The sequence below is a fragment of the Stomoxys calcitrans genome, chromosome 5, assembly GCF_963082655.1.
Source record: "Stomoxys calcitrans chromosome 5, idStoCalc2.1, whole genome shotgun sequence".
Classification (NCBI taxonomy): Eukaryota; Metazoa; Arthropoda; class Insecta; order Diptera; family Muscidae; genus Stomoxys; species Stomoxys calcitrans.
The window spans coordinates 51,379,803-51,396,860 of record NC_081556.1 but is presented as its reverse complement, the minus strand read 5'-3'; the positions used below and the strand labels follow the sequence as shown (position 1 = coordinate 51,396,860).

At 42.6% G+C, this 17,058-nt stretch overlaps 1 protein-coding gene across 3 annotated transcripts in view; it reads left to right on the top strand.

Moving 5' to 3' along the window:
- The window catches only part of LOC106095743 (long-chain fatty acid transport protein 4), a 49,715-nt gene extending 38,141 nt beyond the window's left edge, over positions 1 to 11,574 (top strand). The window contains exons 1-7 of one of the 3 annotated variants that reach the window (XM_013263073.2): positions 3,608 to 3,709; positions 3,945 to 4,164; positions 4,234 to 4,724; positions 9,838 to 9,988; positions 10,059 to 10,453; positions 10,523 to 10,962; positions 11,027 to 11,574. In XM_013263073.2, coding sequence (XP_013118527.2) covers positions 3,968 to 4,164; positions 4,234 to 4,724; positions 9,838 to 9,988; positions 10,059 to 10,453; positions 10,523 to 10,962; positions 11,027 to 11,335 — 1,983 coding nt within the window. In that variant the 5' untranslated portion in view covers positions 3,608 to 3,709; positions 3,945 to 3,967 and the 3' untranslated portion in view covers positions 11,336 to 11,574. Of the gene's footprint in view, positions 1 to 3,607; positions 3,710 to 3,944; positions 4,165 to 4,233; positions 4,725 to 9,837; positions 9,989 to 10,058; positions 10,454 to 10,522; positions 10,963 to 11,026 lie in introns of those variants that run through there. The other 2 variants (XM_059370559.1, XM_013263072.2) reach the window with 2 other exon arrangements.
- Positions 11,575 to 17,058: the final 5,484 nt, after the last annotated feature.

Below are 17,058 nucleotides of genomic sequence, written 5' to 3'. Positions count from 1 at the left end.
TAATAAAAGCTCCGTTTTTATGGCATTTTAAGTCGATCTAGCGATGTCCGTCCGTCTGTCTGTCTAAAGCTGTCTTTTTAAAGGTGTAAAGCTAGCCGTTTTAAATTCTGCACAAATACTTTTTATTAGTGTAGGACGGTTGGGATTGTAAATGGGCCATGTCGGTCCATATTTTGGTATAGCTGCCATATAAACCGATCTTGGATCTTGACTTCTTGAGCCACTAGAGGAAGCAATTCTTATCCGATGTGGCTGAGGTGTTACATAGCGACACCACGATTAAACATTAGGTTAGGTTTAAGTCGAGGTGTGCACGAAAGGAATATTCTAAAATTGTTCTGAGGAACCCTGAAGACCTTTCTATGTTTATGGTCCTAAGCAACTGGTATGCATGAAGCCCCCCAATATATTGCAAATGTCCCTCTTGTGTGAGGCAAGTATCGCCTTTTCCCCTTTCCAAAATGTTAAATATGAAGTTTATTTCCTGTCCAACAAAAGAACCAAGTATTATATATTTTTAGTAAATAGATTTTTTTTCATCCCAAGGCGATCTACTTCACCTACTTTGGCAAAGCCAATCTTAAAAAAATCTTCCCTTTTTATACCCACCACCGTTTGTAACACATCGAAATATTCATTTCCGACCCTATAAAGTATATATATTTTTGATCAGCGCAAAATCTAAGACGTTCTAGCCACGTCCGTCCGTCTGAATGTTCACGACATCACGCTACAGTCTTTAAAAATAAAGATATTGAGCTGAAATTTGGCACAGATTCTTTTTTGTCCAAAAGCAGGTTAAGTTCGAAAATGGGCTATATCGGACTATATCTTCATAAAGCCCCCATATAGACCGATCCGCCGATTTAGGGTCTTAGGTCATAAAAGCCACATTTATTAACCGATTTTGCAAAAATTTGGTACAGTGAGTTGTGTAAGGCCCTTCGACATCCTTCCTTAACTTGGCTCAGATCGCTCCAGATTTGGATATATCTGCCATATATAGACTGATACGCCGATTTAGGGTCTTAGGTCCATAAAAGTCACATTTATTATCCGATTTCGCCGAAATTTGGGACAGTTCTGTCAGGCTCCTTAACATCTTTCTGCAATTTGGCCCAAATCGGCCCAGATTTGGATATAGCTGCCATATGGACCTATCTCTCGATTTGAGGTTTTGGGGCCATAAAAGGCGCATTTATTGTCCGATGTCGACGAAATATGGGACAGTGAGTTAAGTTAAGCCCCTCGACATATTTCTGCAATTTGCCCGAGATCGATAAAGATTTGGATATAACTGCCATATATACCGATCTCTCTATTTAAGGTTTTGGGGCCATAAAAGGCGCATTTATAATCCGATTTCACTGCAATTTGATACAGTGACTTATGTTAGGCTTTTCGACATCCGTGTCGTATATGGTTCAGATCTGTTTATTTTTAGATATAGCTACTAAAAAGATCAATATTTTGTTATATGCAATTGAACAATGACTTGTACTTATTAGTATTTGGTTCAAATCTGAACATATTTCGATATAGCTGCTATGGGGCATAAGGTATGCATTTTTCATCGGATTTTGACGAAAGGTGGTTTACGTATATACTCGAGGTGGTGGGTATTCAAAGTTCGGCCCGAACTTAACGTCTTTTTACTTGTTCTATTTGAAAAAGTCATTCAAAGAACTTGACAAATGCCATCCATGGTGGAGGATATATAAGATTCTGCCTATCCGAACTTAGCACGTTTTTACTTGTTTTTATCTATCACGTACAGCACCTCACTGTTACGACTTTGACCCCTAATAACTTTACAATTCTTTTCAATACTAATACTAAATTTTCCATGAACATTCCACTAAGGAACAGGGGATACTTCTCTCATATCAATGAGTGCAATCCCATTAAAGTTTAAGCTCAATGATATGGGGGCTCCTTTTTTATTTCGGGTCTGAACGGCGTGCCGCGTAGCGACACCACTAAGTAGAGAAGTTTTAAGATGGCAGGATACCTCACAAATGTAGCCAGCATAAGTAAACCACCGTGGAAAATTGTTTCTAATGTTCACGCAGGGATTTGAACCCAGGCGTTCGGCGTTACAGGCGGACATGCTAACTTCTGGCCACCTCCTTCTTTTCAGTAGATCCTCGCTTTATGACGTTTTCAAATAAACTAAATTTTCTCTTATAGTTCATTGATGAACGGAGAATGAATTCAATAATACGCATTGATATTGCTATGCGAAAAATGTAACGGCCCTTTGATTTGTAGATTGCGTTAATGCTTGTTACAACAAAATTTATTTCTTTCTTGGGATTAGGAAGTTAATTTATTATAAAATAACTCTCCACAAATGAATAGGAAACAAATGCCCAAAAAACGAAATAACTCCCCAAAAGAAATTGGTTTTGCTTTCTATAGAGCATTTTGGGGAGTTATTTTATTTTCAGTTTTGGGGGATTATTGCATGGGTACTAATTATATAGAGCCAATATTTCGATATATTACCATCCATATACCACCATCCTTCGGTGATCAGTATTAAAAGTAACGATAAAACTTAAGGTTAGATTTAAGTCGAGATGTGCACTCTGACTCACTAAGACATTTTAGATAAATAAAGGAAGGAAGATTCTAAAATTATTCTGAGGAATGCTAAGCCCACCCATAAGACCTTTCTATGTTTATGGTCCTTGATCTTTAAGATTTAATCCGAAGCTCACATGATCATCTAGCCTCGAACCATTCGTATAAAAGTCTTTGTACCTACTATTACTAAATTTCCTATAAACATTCCATCAAGGAACAGGGAATACTTCTCTCATATTAATGAGTGCAGTACGATTAAAGTTTGGGCTCCCTAATAAGGGGCCTCCTTTTTTTATGCCGTGTCCGAACAGCGTGCCGCATTGCGACACGAATTGATAACGAGCCAATTATAACATGGCAGGATAGCTCACAAATGTAGCCAGCATTAGTAAGAGGATAACCAACGCTGAAAATTGTTCTCATTTTCACACCGGGATTTGAGCCCTGGGTTTCGGCGTCTTATGGCGCCATGGTGGCCTCGATGATTCATCCCAAGGCGACCTACTTCACCTACTTTTGGTGGGGCCAATCTTAAAAAAAATCTTCGCTTTTTTTATTAGGTATGTTGTCTAGCATTTAATTTGTGAAATACACTCACAAATAAAACTGTTGTTGGTGGTCAGTATGTCAATGACTTTATTAATGTTTAACAAAATAAATACACTTATCACAAAAGTGATGACACAGCGTCATGAAGCTTTTCGAAAGAAATGAGTGATTATTTCTCCACAGTACAAAGTTCAATCGCACAGATATGTATGTTTTATACGTTAATCATTTTCATTCATATAAAAAACAAGTTGAAGTTATTCAAATTTAATTTAAGAAAATCCAATTCATTTGTGTATTGGCGTAAAGTGTGGCAGGGTTGAGTTTCTTAAACATCCTCACCATAGTCTTGTTCGAAGAATTCTTCAGAGTTTTGTTTTAAAATAATTTATTTGGATGTTGAGAGTCAAAACATAAGTCCACCTAGATAATGGTCTCCCATTCAGTTTAATGGAATTTCGAACTGCTCATGAAGTGAAATCGGAAAACAGTTGACATAGCAGCTGTATAAAATAAGGACCTTTTGGAAGAAGGTTTGAGAGCATCAAATATACAATTTAAGCCAAATCAAGTAAGAACAACTCTTCAGTAACTTAATATTACAGCTATATAGGTATATCAGCCACCCGATAGTTAAATTTGTAGCGCACTTTGTATACTTTAAAGACTTTAGTTCCTTACTACTGTGGTATTCCTTTGGATTACAAATTTTCTAAATACATTTTTAAACGACTTCTACTATTAACTAACATAACAACGCATATATATTTCTGAAATTGTTGATACCTTTACAATTCTCATTTCAGGATAACGGTCCATATATGACAACATGAATTTACTGCTGGAGCTTAACTTCAAACAAAAAAATGCCACCAGATTCTTTACAGTGCTTGGAGGCTTTCTAACATTTTTATTAATTAAAGATAATGCTAAGTTAAGTCTGCTGTTAGGAGCCATATTGGCTCTAATGCTGAAGAATCCCACGTTTGTATATGCCTTCTATAATACCATGGGAAGAGATACAATGTAAGTTTAAAAAATAAGTAAGCCTTATCTTTTCTAGTTTAAATTTGTTTTTCTTCTAATATTCCACAGAACTGGCTATCGCTGTGCTAAAATGACTATCTTTCTTTATCTGATGGAGCGAAAAAGGTGGTCCATGGCCCGCATATTTCAGGAGAATTGCAAAAGACATCCAGAAAAGGCATGCTTTCTCATCGACAATCGTCAGATGACATTCCAGGATGTCGAGGATTACAGTAATAAAGTTGGTTCATATTTCAAAAGTAAAGGTCTCCGAAGGGGTGATTGTGTGGCAGTGCTGTTGGAGGGTCGCCCTGAATATGTTTGCCTTTGGTTGGGTCTATCGAAAATTGGTGTTATCAGTGCTTTAATCAATACCAACCAAAAAAGTGAACCATTGCTGCATTCCCTTAAAGTAGCCAATTCTAAAGCCATTATTGTGGGTACTGAGCTTACGAATGCTCTAAGTGAAATCCGCAATCATGAAGATATCAAATCATTGCCTGTTTATCAATTTAGTGATGAGGAGCAAAGAACCAACGCTAATTTAGATCTTATGAAAGGTAAGTGAATAAGCGTGAGTTAAAGAAATTAATTAATAATAACTAAATCCCTTTGGGTGACCACCATTAATAACCTATTACGGATGCTGACTGTGGAGGGATTTGAACCCGTCTGCTACACAGACGATGTTATAATACTTCTAAGGAGTAAGGATCCGAACCAGCTATGCAGAAGGGCCAAAAGGGTCTTACATATGGTATATGACTGGGTTAGACCCAGGGGTCTCAATGTTAACCTACAGAGGACGAAGGTGGGCCAATTTGACGCACCACATTTCCTCAACAAAATGATTTCGATATCTGACAAGGTCAAATACTTAGGAGTGATCTTGGATAGGAAACTTAATTGGAAGTGTCACATTCAGAAGCGTACTGAAAAGGCTCACAGATGTTGGGCATTATGTAGACGGGCCGCAGGCTCGACATGGAACCTGAATCCCAGGATAGTTCACTGGCTCTACAGGAGTGTGATTAGACCAATACTTACTTACTCCTCAGTAGTTTGGTGGACTGCAACATAAGGACCATACAATAGTTTCAGAGAACATGTTGTCTTGGCATAGGCGGAGCGCCCACTAGGGCACTGGAAACTAGTCTAGATATTCGACCCATTAACATACAGATTAAGTGCGAGGTAGACACTGCGCATTGAGACTTAAGGCGATGGGAGAATGGATTGAGAATGGGAGCAGCTCATACCATAACGGTATAATCGAAGCGATAATAAGAAACCTGGATGGAAGGGTCTTCCCTTTCCTTTCGTATACCTGAGACGACACTTGAGGGAGTGCACGGACTTGTACTGACGTAGCCCATTGCCATCTGGAAGATCATATCACACGGAAGGATCAAAGCTAGGGGACAGAGTCGAACTTGGGGTCTACATTGAGAACCCAGGGACAAAGATCTGTTTTAGATTGCCTAATCATATTACAGTCCTCCAAGCGGAGATCCGGGCGATCACGGAATGCGTGAGGTGATGTTGTGCTAACGCGAGGACGTCGAGTGTGAACATCTTTACGGACAGTAAAACGACCATAATGGCAATAACAACCTGGAAGGTAAGGTCACGAACAGTCTTGGATTGTAAGAAGGAGATTAACACCTTCTCTGAGGATGACACAATACCCATCGTTTGGGTGCCTGGCCACAGCGGAGTAAGGGTGAATAAAAATTGACGATTTGGCAGTGAAGGCCAGAATACCGTCAGTAAACTTGATTAACCCGAAGCCTTTCGTGTCGAAGCAGTCCAAGCAAACAGCGAAACAGTCTGTAGGACGGCGAAAATCCTATGGGGTCATCCGGATCGTGAGAAAACGAGGCTATTACTGAAAGGAAATAAGAAGGGTATCAGTATAACTTTTGGTATCATAACGGGACACAAAGGACTACGAGCTCACTTACCCAAAATGGGTGTGTAGGGCATGTAGGGAAGATCATGAGACGTTGGAGCATTTCCTATGTCATAGCCCGGCTTTCGCGGCTAAAAGATACCGGGATTTTGGTGGGGACACAATACCAAACATGAACCAACTTGAGGAGTGGTATGGTAAACAATTAAGGATTTTATAAGTAGCACGGAATTCCTAACTTAAATTTTTTGATGTTACTTTTTAGTTTTTAAAGCGCACAACAAGCCGATTACTGGCTTAGTTGTATGTCCATAGTGGCATGGGGCGAATTAATATCCGCATCCTCTTTTTAACCTAACCTAACCAAACCAAAATCCCACGGTCAATCATAACTCAGAGGTTAGCATGTCCACCTTTGAGGCTGAACGCCTTTAAAAAATGTTCAGCGGCTGTTATCCCCTTCTAGTGCTGACGACATTTGTGAGATATTTACCTTTAGTAAAGTTTTCATGGGAAAATTTGTGCCTTGTTGCTAAACTGCTTGCCTGCTCCAAAATATCATCTCTTTGCCAATATTATTATTCGCTGGTGTCATTCCTTCCAGTTACGCCAATGCCGAAGTAGATAAAATCGGAGACTATCTTAAAGCTGTAGCTACTGCTGGACCGATATCCAACGATTCTCTTTCGATTCTATTAAATGCTGCAGTTATGACTTCCGATGACCGATCTATGATATCGATGTCGTCGGCATAGGCTAGTAGCATTTGTTGTCTTGTGAGCAGTGTGCCATATCTATTCACATCTGCATCTTGTATAATCTTCTCGAGCAGGATATTAAAGAGTTCACACGATAGGCTGTCTCCTTGTCTGAAACCTCGTTTGGTGTTGAATGGTCCGGAGAGTTTCTTTCCTATTCTTACTGTCCTCAGTATCAGCACGTGTTATCCTGCAGAATCTTTTCAATTTGCAGGGATACCAAACTCAGTCATGACTTGAAATACCTTTGATATAGGGCTGTCGAAATCGGTTTTGTAGTCAACGAAGAGATGGTAAAGGTGGCCCTGTTCTTACCATATCTAAAGCTCAGGTTTATATAGTTTATACGATAGGGAGAAGACTCATTCCTCTGTAGTTGAGATATTTCGTCTTGTATCCTTGTGTACGGGACATATATGCTGAGGTTTTAATCATGGGATATGCGTTCTTCTAGCCAGATCGCGCAGACAAGCTGTTGCATTCGGCTAATGCTGATAGGTAGAATGCCTTAAATAGTGCAGAGGGCAACCCGTCAGCTCCTGCTGCCTTGTTGTTCTTCAGTCGGGTCACAGCTACTTGGACCTCATTCTGACTAGAAGGTTAATATTCTATACCATCATCAGGGATTGGTTTTGCGGTATCCTCTTCGCCGCCATCGTCGGACACTAGCAGCTGGGAAAAATGTTGTTTCCATATCCCAAGCACGCTATCTGTATCAGTTATCAGGATGTGCCTGCAGCAATCTCAATTATTGTAGATCACGTCTTAAAATTTTCTTTTTCTTTTTTCGGAATTCTTCTAGGGGTGCAAGAAGTCAAATTAGGGAATCGGTTTATATGGGGGCTATATCAGTTTATAGGTCGTTTCGAATCATACTTGGCAAGGATATTGGAAATCATACCACAAGTACTTTTGCCTAATTTCAGCCAAATTGAATGAACATTGAAACTTCTAGGGGTTGAAGAAGTCACAACAGGGGATCGGTTTATATGGTGGCTATATCCAATATCAAATACAAATTTGCAAATTTTGGCCATGAACATTCCACTAAGGAACAGGGGCAAACTTCTCACATATCAATGAGTGCATTCCGATTCAAGTTTTAAGCTCAATGATAGGCGCTTCGGCCTCCTTTTTATAGCCGAGTCCGTTACAGCATGCCGCAGTCCGACACCTCTTTGGAGAGAAGTTTTACATGGCATAGTACCTCACAAATGTTGCCAGCATTAGGAGGGGAAAACCACCGCCGAAATTTTTTTTTATGATCTCGCCAGGATTTGAACCGAGGTGTTCAGCGTCATAGGCGGACATGCTAACCTCTGCGCTACGGTGGCCTCCTATATCCAATATCACCCATTTGCAATCTCCAACGACCTATATCAGTAAAATATATCCGTGCAAAATTTGGAGCTGCTAGCTTTACGCGTTTGACAGCTATCGTGATTTTGACCGACGAAGGAATAGACGAACATGGACAGATCGATTCTCAATGTCGAGACGATCAAGAATCAAAAGGACTGACTAGATTAGTATACCCCCATTCTATGGTGGTGGGTATAAAAACGGAACTAACGCATAAGACAAGAAAAAGAAATTCACCGTCGAGAGTAGGATCCAGTCAGCCAATTGAGGCCTCAACAGAACTCCAGAATGGCAAGTGGGCTAAGAATCTGTATGGAATCCAGGCTCGGAAAAAGGTGTTTACCCATCATCTTGTGTCTTCTCCTCGCAATCGCGGGTCAGTGAAACAACAGGTGCCTCTCCCAGCGCCCTGCTATTAGCAATCCTTAATCTTGCTTTCTCAGCCCCAGGACAGGCAATGTCCGGTTTCGCGAAATACTCGGCCACAGTGTCTTCGCCCTAAACCACCAGCCCAAGCCTTATTTGTGCACACATCGTAGAAGGCGTTCACCCTACCAACAAGCTCGCATAGCGGAGGTCTCACTGATTCCAAGTCCCACTGAGCGTTTTACTAGATTAAAAAAAAACTAAAATCACCCTTAAGAAGAATCTCCCGATATATGATCATAGGTCCATAAAGCCCGCTTTTATTATCCTTTCGCGGAAATTTAGCATAGAGGTTAATATGTCCGCCTATCGCACTGCGGCACGCCATTCGGTTTTTGCTGTAAAAAAGAAGACCTTTGTGCTTAAGCTTAGACTTGAATCGGACACTACTCACTCATATGTGAGAAGTTTGCCCCTGTTCCTGTTTATGGACAATGCATTGCCCGTGACAGGCGCATTTTACAACCGTTTCCCACATCATGCCTACCTTGGTTGATATCGGACCACATTTGGATACTGCTGCCATATAGACTGATCTCCAGATTTAAGGTCTTGAGCCCTTAAAAAGCTCATTTATTAACCTATTAGCCTGCAATAAGGTAGAAATGGAGACTGACTACGAGTGAATACAGCTATACGAAAGTGGGATCATGAGGATTCTGACATACGCATCGGTAGTAGGGTGGGCCGCACTCGTGACTAAGAGACTTAGGACAATGGGACGTATTGTCGTATAATGGATGTGACCACAGAGGATCGGGATCAAGCAGAGGTTTTGAACTAAAAACCTTAGACGTCAATAAAGTTCGGGTGTGAAAAAATATTAAATCTAATGGGTATTGGGGCGATAAACCATATTGTTTGTTATCGCCCCAAAGGCTTAAAGTGTCCATAAACGTCCTAATGATGGATGTCTACAAAATAAAACAACCTAACTTATGCATATAACTTTTTAGAGGTTACTTTAAAGTTTTTAGAGCGCACAACAAGCCGATTACTGGCTTAGGTGTATGTCCATAGTGGCATGGGGCGGATTAATATTTGAACCCTCTTTTCAACCTAACCTAACCTAACCTATGCATACAACTACATATCTAATACATATGGACTGGGACACGTTTGAGTCTAATTAATCTGAGGCTATCATTTGTACAAACTCTCCATTCTTCTTCCTAGACGTAAAAAGTAAAAAACGTTCCTTTCTTCCTTTATTAGATGCCATTGACTTGACGGAGGAGTTAAAAAATCAGAGACCTGAAAATCTCGCCGCTGACATTAGCCAATGTGATCATAAAGATAAACTCATGTATATTTACACTTCTGGAACCACGGGCTTGCCAAAGGCAGCAGTCATTACAAATCAAAGGTACGTAACAGAAGCGACAATTGCAGCATCTGCTCTCAGTTACAGCTGTTAACTTTTTCCAATTCTTCAGATATCTTTTTATGACCACAGCTTCCACACATGTGATTGCCATCAAGGAAAATGATATAATCTATAATCCCTTGCCACTATATCATACTGCAGGCGGTGTTGTGTGCATAGGAATGGCCTTGGTGCATGGCTGCACCATAGCCTTGCGTCGGAAGTTTTCAGTTTCCAACTTCTGGAAAGATTGCATCAAATTCAATGCTACTGCCGCCCAACACATAGGTGAGCTATGCCGATATTTGTTGAGTGCTCCAGCAAGGCCCGAAGACACCCAACACAAGTTGCGTCTCATGTACGGCAATGGTTTGAGGGCCCAGATATGGTCCCAATTTGCTACACGTTTCAACATTCCTTTTATAGCCGAACTATATGGCTCCACCGAGGGAAATGCCAATTTAGGTAATGCCCGCTATTAAGCGCTATTGTTGGTAGAACAATCGTTTAATATATGTCTTTTGCCATTCTCAGCAAACGTAAGCAATCAAGTGGGTGCTATTGGTTTCATACCCATACTGCTGCGCAACATAATTCATCTCCAAGTCATACGTGTCGATGAGGAGACGGGTGAGCCCATTCGCAATGCCAAAGGCTTTTGTATTCGCTGCAATCCCGGTGAGACTGGTTTATTCATTGGTAAAATCGATCCAAGCAAAGCCATCACCAACTTTAGTGGCTATGCCGATAAAGGTGCCTCTGAAAAGAAACTGCTGCACAATGTTTTCAAGAAAGGGGACGTTTACTTCAATTCGGGCGATATGCTTGTTGGAGATTTACTGAACTTTTACTACTTTAAGGATCGGACGGGTGACACTTTCCGCTGGCGTGGTGAAAATGTCTCCACCCAGGAAGTCGAAGGAATCATTACAAATGTGATAGGGCTGCAGGACTGTGTGGTTTATGGGGTCGAGGTAAGTACAGATATGGTGGCCTTCGCAGCCATCTTGTCTTAATTGATCTTTCTATTCTTTCTAGATTCCCCACATTGAGGGTAAGGCAGGTATGGCAGCCATTGAAGATCCCGAACATAAGACTGATTTCCAACATTTGTCGGTTGGCATACGTGCCAGTCTACCTCCCTACGCTCGTCCTCTGTTTGTGCGGGTCATGAAGGAAATACCCCGCACGACCACCTTCAAAATGAAGAAGCGTGATCTGATGTTAGACGGTTTCGATATGCACAAGATAACCGATCCTCTCTACTACCTCAACAGTGATGGTATATATCGCCCCCTGACCTCTGAGCAATATGATGCCCTGCAAAATGGCACGGCAGGACTTTAAGGAGCCCAAATGTCATCCAGGCATTTAGTCACATATGTATAGTCTTGTTTTATACTTTTGTACATTATTTAAGATCTCTAGATGTTAATTCATAATTTTGCCATATTTCTACTATAAACATTGTACATTAAAATTTCTATATCCTAAAAATGAGAAAGACCTATAGAACCTTTATTGATGCCATTATTGTAATACTGTCCTTATAGCTTATACGTAAATATTTACTTTAAGTTAAGAATGAAATGAAAGACAATAAAAGATTTGGTGAAATAATTGAAAATTCCAATAATTTTTTTAATTGGATCAATAAAAAAATTAATTGGAAATCTCAAAAAATTGCAATCATTTTTATACCCTCCACCATAGGATGGGGGGTATACTAATTTCGGCATTCTGTTTGTAACTACTCGAAATATTCGTTTGAGACCCCATAAAGTATATATATTCTTGATCGTCGCGACATTTTATGCCGATATAGCCATGTCCGTCCGTCCGTCCGTCTGTCTGTCGAAAGCACGCTAACTTCCGATGAAATTTTGCACGAATACTTCTTATTAGTGTAGGTCGGTTGGTATTGTAAATGGGCCATATCGGTCCATGTTTTGATATAGCTGCCCTATAAACCGATCTTGGGTCTTGACTTATTGAGCCTCTAGAGTGCGCAATTTTTATCCGATTGGGATGAAATTTTGCACGACGTGTTTTGTTATGACATCCAACAACTGTGCTAAGTATGGTTCAAATCGGTCCATAACCTGATATAGCTGCCATATAAACCGATCTTCTTATCCGATTGGAATGAAATTTTGCACGACGTGTTTTATTATGATATCCAATAACTGTTCCAAGTATGGTTCAAATCGGTTCATTACCTGATATAGCTGTCATATAAACAGATCTGGGGACTTGACTTCTTGAGCTTCTAGAGGGCGCAATTCCTATCCGATTTGACTGAAATTTTGCATGACGTATTTTATTCTTACTTTCAACAACTGTGTCAAATGAGGTTCAAATCGGTTCATAACCTGATATAGCTGCCATATAAACTGATCTGGGATCTTGACTTCTTGAGCCTCTGGAGATCGCAATTATTATCCGATTTGCCTGAAATTTTGTACGACGGATTCTCTCATGACCATCAACATACGTGTTTATTATGGTCTGAATCGGTCTATAGCCCGAAACAGCTCCCATATAAATCGATCTGTATATTTTACTTCTTGAGCACACAAAGGGCGCAATTCTTATTCGAATTGGCTGACATTTTACACAGGTCTCCAACAAATGATTTAATTGTGGTCCAAATCGGACCATATTTGATATCGCTCTAATAGCAGAGCAAATCTTTTCTTTTATCCTTCTTTTGCCTAAGAAGAGATGCCGGGAAAAGAACTCGACAAATGCGATCTATGGTGGAGGGTATATAAGATTCGGCCCGGCCGAACTTAGCACGCTTTTACTCTTTTATACCCTCCATCATAGGATGAGGGTATACTAATTTCGCCATTCTGTTTGTAACTACTCGAAATATTCATCTGAGACCCCATAAAGTATATACATTCTTGATCGTCACGACATTTTATGTCTGTCGAAAGCACGCTAACTTCCGAAGGAGTAAAGCTAGCCGCTTGAAATTTTGCACAAATACTTTTTATTAGTGTAGGTCGGTTGGTATTGTAAATGGGCCATATCGGTCCATGTTTTGATATAGCTGACATATAAACCGATCTTGGGTCTTGACTTCTTGAGCCTCTAGAGTGCGCAATTCTTATCCGATTGAAATGAAATTTTGGACGACGTGTTTTGTTATGATATCCAACAACTGTGCTAAGTTTGGTTCAAATCGGTCCATGTTGTTGTTGTTGTTGTTGTAGTAGTTTATTGTGTACTATCTTTCGTCTGCTTGATTCTGTTGAGTGTCAAGACCCAGGAACTCCGCAACTAAGATGGGGTGCGTCCACAGGGATCTGGGTCTGAGTCGAGTGGGTCTGGCCGGGCAGTTAAACAGGTGACGTGTATCGTGCGGTCCCTGGTTACAATCGGGACATACATCTTGCACGTCGGCATCAATCCTAGCTCTGTGGGAATTGAGGCGGCTGCATCTGCCGGAACGTAATTGAGCCAGAACCACTCTGGTTTGCCGGGGGAGGTCGATTTCTTCGGGTGCAATGGGTGGCGGTCGTTCTCCAAGGACTACATTCACCCGGTAGCCAATTAACGCGTCTGCTACCGTGTCTGCATGAATGTTGTTCAGACCCGCTTGATATGCCGCTTGATCTAGAGGTTCTCTCTTGTAGCGCTGGACCTCACGCTCTAGATCGTGTAGATCAACCTTAAGGCTTCTGGGAGGTGGGTATCAATCCACAAGATGATGATTTGGATGATTTCTGCGATAACAGCCCAAAAGGTATTGCTTAGACAGCATGTAGTTATGTCTTCGCACTGGCAGGATCTTTGTCTCCTGATGGAGGTGGTCCACATGAGAACTAAGGAGACAGCCCGTCGCAGTTCGGAGGGCGGCATTCTGACAGATCTGAATATTATTCCACTGCGTGTCACAAAGTTGACGTGACCACACTGGCGCTGCATAACTTACCACAGACCGGCCAATTGCTTTGTACGTGGTCAACAAAGTTTCTTTGTCTGCACCCCAAGTGCTGCCAGCGAGTGACTTGAGGACCTTGTTTCTACTTTTGACTTTATTGCAGATTGCTGTGGCATGTGGGGAGAAAGTGTAGGAGCTGTCAAATGTGACGCCAAGTATTTTGGGACACTTGATGGTCGGAATCATTTCTCCATCGACCATCACAGTCAGCTCAGAATTCACCTCACGCGTATTTGTAGTGAACAGTGTGGCTGAAGATTTGGTGGCGGATATCTTCAGATTTCTTGCAGCGAAATATGAGGCAAGCTCGTTGAGGTAGACGTTCAACCTATCACAGATGTCATCAATGGGTGGGGGGCCTGATGCCATGATCGTACAGTCGTCCGCATATGATACGATCTCTATGCCGTCTGGAGGAGGTGGGATGGAGGATAGGTAGAGGTTAAACAGAGCCGGAGATATCACCCCACCTTGGGGAACTCCCTGTTTCACTCTACGGTGTTTTGACTTCTTATCCCTAAATTCCACAAATGACTGGCGGCCACACAGATAATTCGCGACCCAACGTTTCAGGCCTGGCTGGAGGGACGTGTTGGCGATGTCCTCAAATAATTTGGCATGGCTGACCGTGTCGAATGCCTTCGATAGGTCCAGTGCCACGAGGACCGTCCTATCACATGGCCTGGGTTGATTGAAGCCACGGCAAATGTGTGTGGTGATGGCATGCAAAGCTGTTGTTGTGCTGTGCAGTCTCCGAAATCCGTGTTGATGCTCGGCGAATGGAAAATCTCCTACGAGGCTCGGGAGGAGTAATGCCTCAAGCGTCTTAGCCACTGGTGAGAGAAGGGAGATCGGTCTGTACGACTCCCCCAAACTCGGGTCTTTACCAGGCTTCAGTAGCGGGATCACTCTGCCCATTTTCCAGACATCGGGAACTATAAGAGTGTTCAATGACAGGTTAAGGACAGTGGTAAGGTACTCAACTCCAGGTAAATCCAGTTTCTTCAGCATCAATGTAGAGATTCCGTCGGGGCCCAACGCCTTGGAAGGTTTGGCGCCACGGATGACATTCGTAACTTCGCCCACGGTAAATTGTGATGGCTGTTCATCGGCTCGGAGACCACGAATACGACGAATGGCTCTCCTCCTTGCCCTGTCTCTCTCGGGATGCACAATAAATTGACGGTTGAACAACCTGGCGCATCTCTTCGGATCAGTCACGGTTAACTCGCCAAAAGTGACTAAGGTCCTGTCGTCCCGTCTACCGGGGTTCGAGAGAGACTTAACAGTGGCCCACAGTTTGCCTGCACTGGTGCCTAAGTTACATTGCTCCAAGTGTTCCAGCCACAAATTCCGCTTATGTTCGTTGACTACCCTGTTTATTTCCAGATTCAGCTCGCTGATTCTGGGGTTAGCGGGGTCCATAGCACGAATCCCATCACGCTCGTCTGCAAGTACCACTGCTTGCGCCGGGAAAATGCGTCGCACTTGCGGTATTCGACCGGCTGGTATAAAGCGAGCGGCTGCTGCGTTGATGATGTCTCGGAATTTCCTCTCGGCCACAAGCACATCAGAGGGGGGTGGCAGTTCATTGAAGCGGCGATTGGTATACTCTCTGAAGTCAGTCCAATTGGCCTTCTTGTAATTGATGAACGTCCGGCGCTCAGAGGTTATGAAGTCGGGTGGTCGGTCGATGGTGAGGATTATGGGGAGGTGGTCTGACCCCAAAGAGATGACGGCTTGCCAGGATACGTCACTCAGGAGATCAGGGGATGCGATTAAGATGTCTGGCGAGCTGCTGCACCTCCTCGTAATCCTAGTGGGGGCATCCTCATTCACCGTGCAAAACGTGGAGCTATCTATCTGCTCTGCCAAAGCTATGCCACGCTGGTCGTTACCTAGGGGAGAATACCATGACGAGTGATGTGCATTAAAATCCCCCAGAACCAGACGACTATGGCCAGATAGCAACCCACTTATGTCGGGGCTGTAGGCCTGGCCATTAATCGGGACACAGCTACCAACCGGCGGTATATACACGTTGTATATCTCTATCTCGGCAGAACCAGACCTGACTGCTACCCCCATACATTCCATGTATGGGTCACTAGCGTCAAGCGCAGGCGAGATAGGTCTATACTGCACGGAATGGTGTATAACGAAGGCCAATCCCCCACCTCCATTCCTTGAGCGATCCTTACGTAGCACATTGTAGCCGTGACAACTGTGCAAGCTGCAGGTGTTAGTCAGCTTTGTCTCCTGGATCGCTGCGACCGATATGCTCTTCCGACTCATAAAATCTACAATCTCATCAATCTTGCCTCGCAGTCCATTGCAGTTTAACTGCAAGAACGATACATTTCCCGACACTGGCCTTGCAATAGTAGGGCTAGGGTGCTGTCGTTGCATAAATTGCCGTACGGGAGAGGTCGGGGGGGTCACATAGTCCGACGACGAGGACGCCGAAGGCGACGACGGCGACGCTTGTGACCCACTGCTGGCTATGTTCGCACAGCACCTAGCGACATAGCCAGTATGACTATACTCCCGTAGCGAAGTTAGGCCAGAGCAAGAACGGAAATGTACCCACTCCAAGCACCGGTTACACCTCACCGACACTGACCGATGATGAAGGCGGTTCTGGCAAACGGAACAGAACCAGGGTCCGGGGTTCTTTTCAATCCCGGCACGGACCAGAAGCATACGGAGAAGGCACTCCGGGATGTGCCTCTCCCATGACGAAAAAAGACGAACACGTACACTGAGGCGGCAGCCCTTGCCGATGAAGATTCCATCGGGTCAATCCGGTGCGTACAACCGAGTGCGCAATTCTTATCCGATTGAAATGAAATTTTGGACGACGTGTTTTGTTAATATATCCAACAACTGTGCTAAGTTTGGTTCAAATCGGTCCATAACCTGATATAGTTGTCATATAAACCGATCTTGGGTCTTGATTTTTGAGCCTCTAGAGGCCATAATTCTTATCCGATTTGAATGAATTTTTGCACGAAGTATTTTGTTATGATATCCAACAACTGTGCCAGGTATGATTCGAATCGGTTCATTACCTGATATAGCTGCCATATAAACCGATCTTGGGTCTTGACTTCTTGAG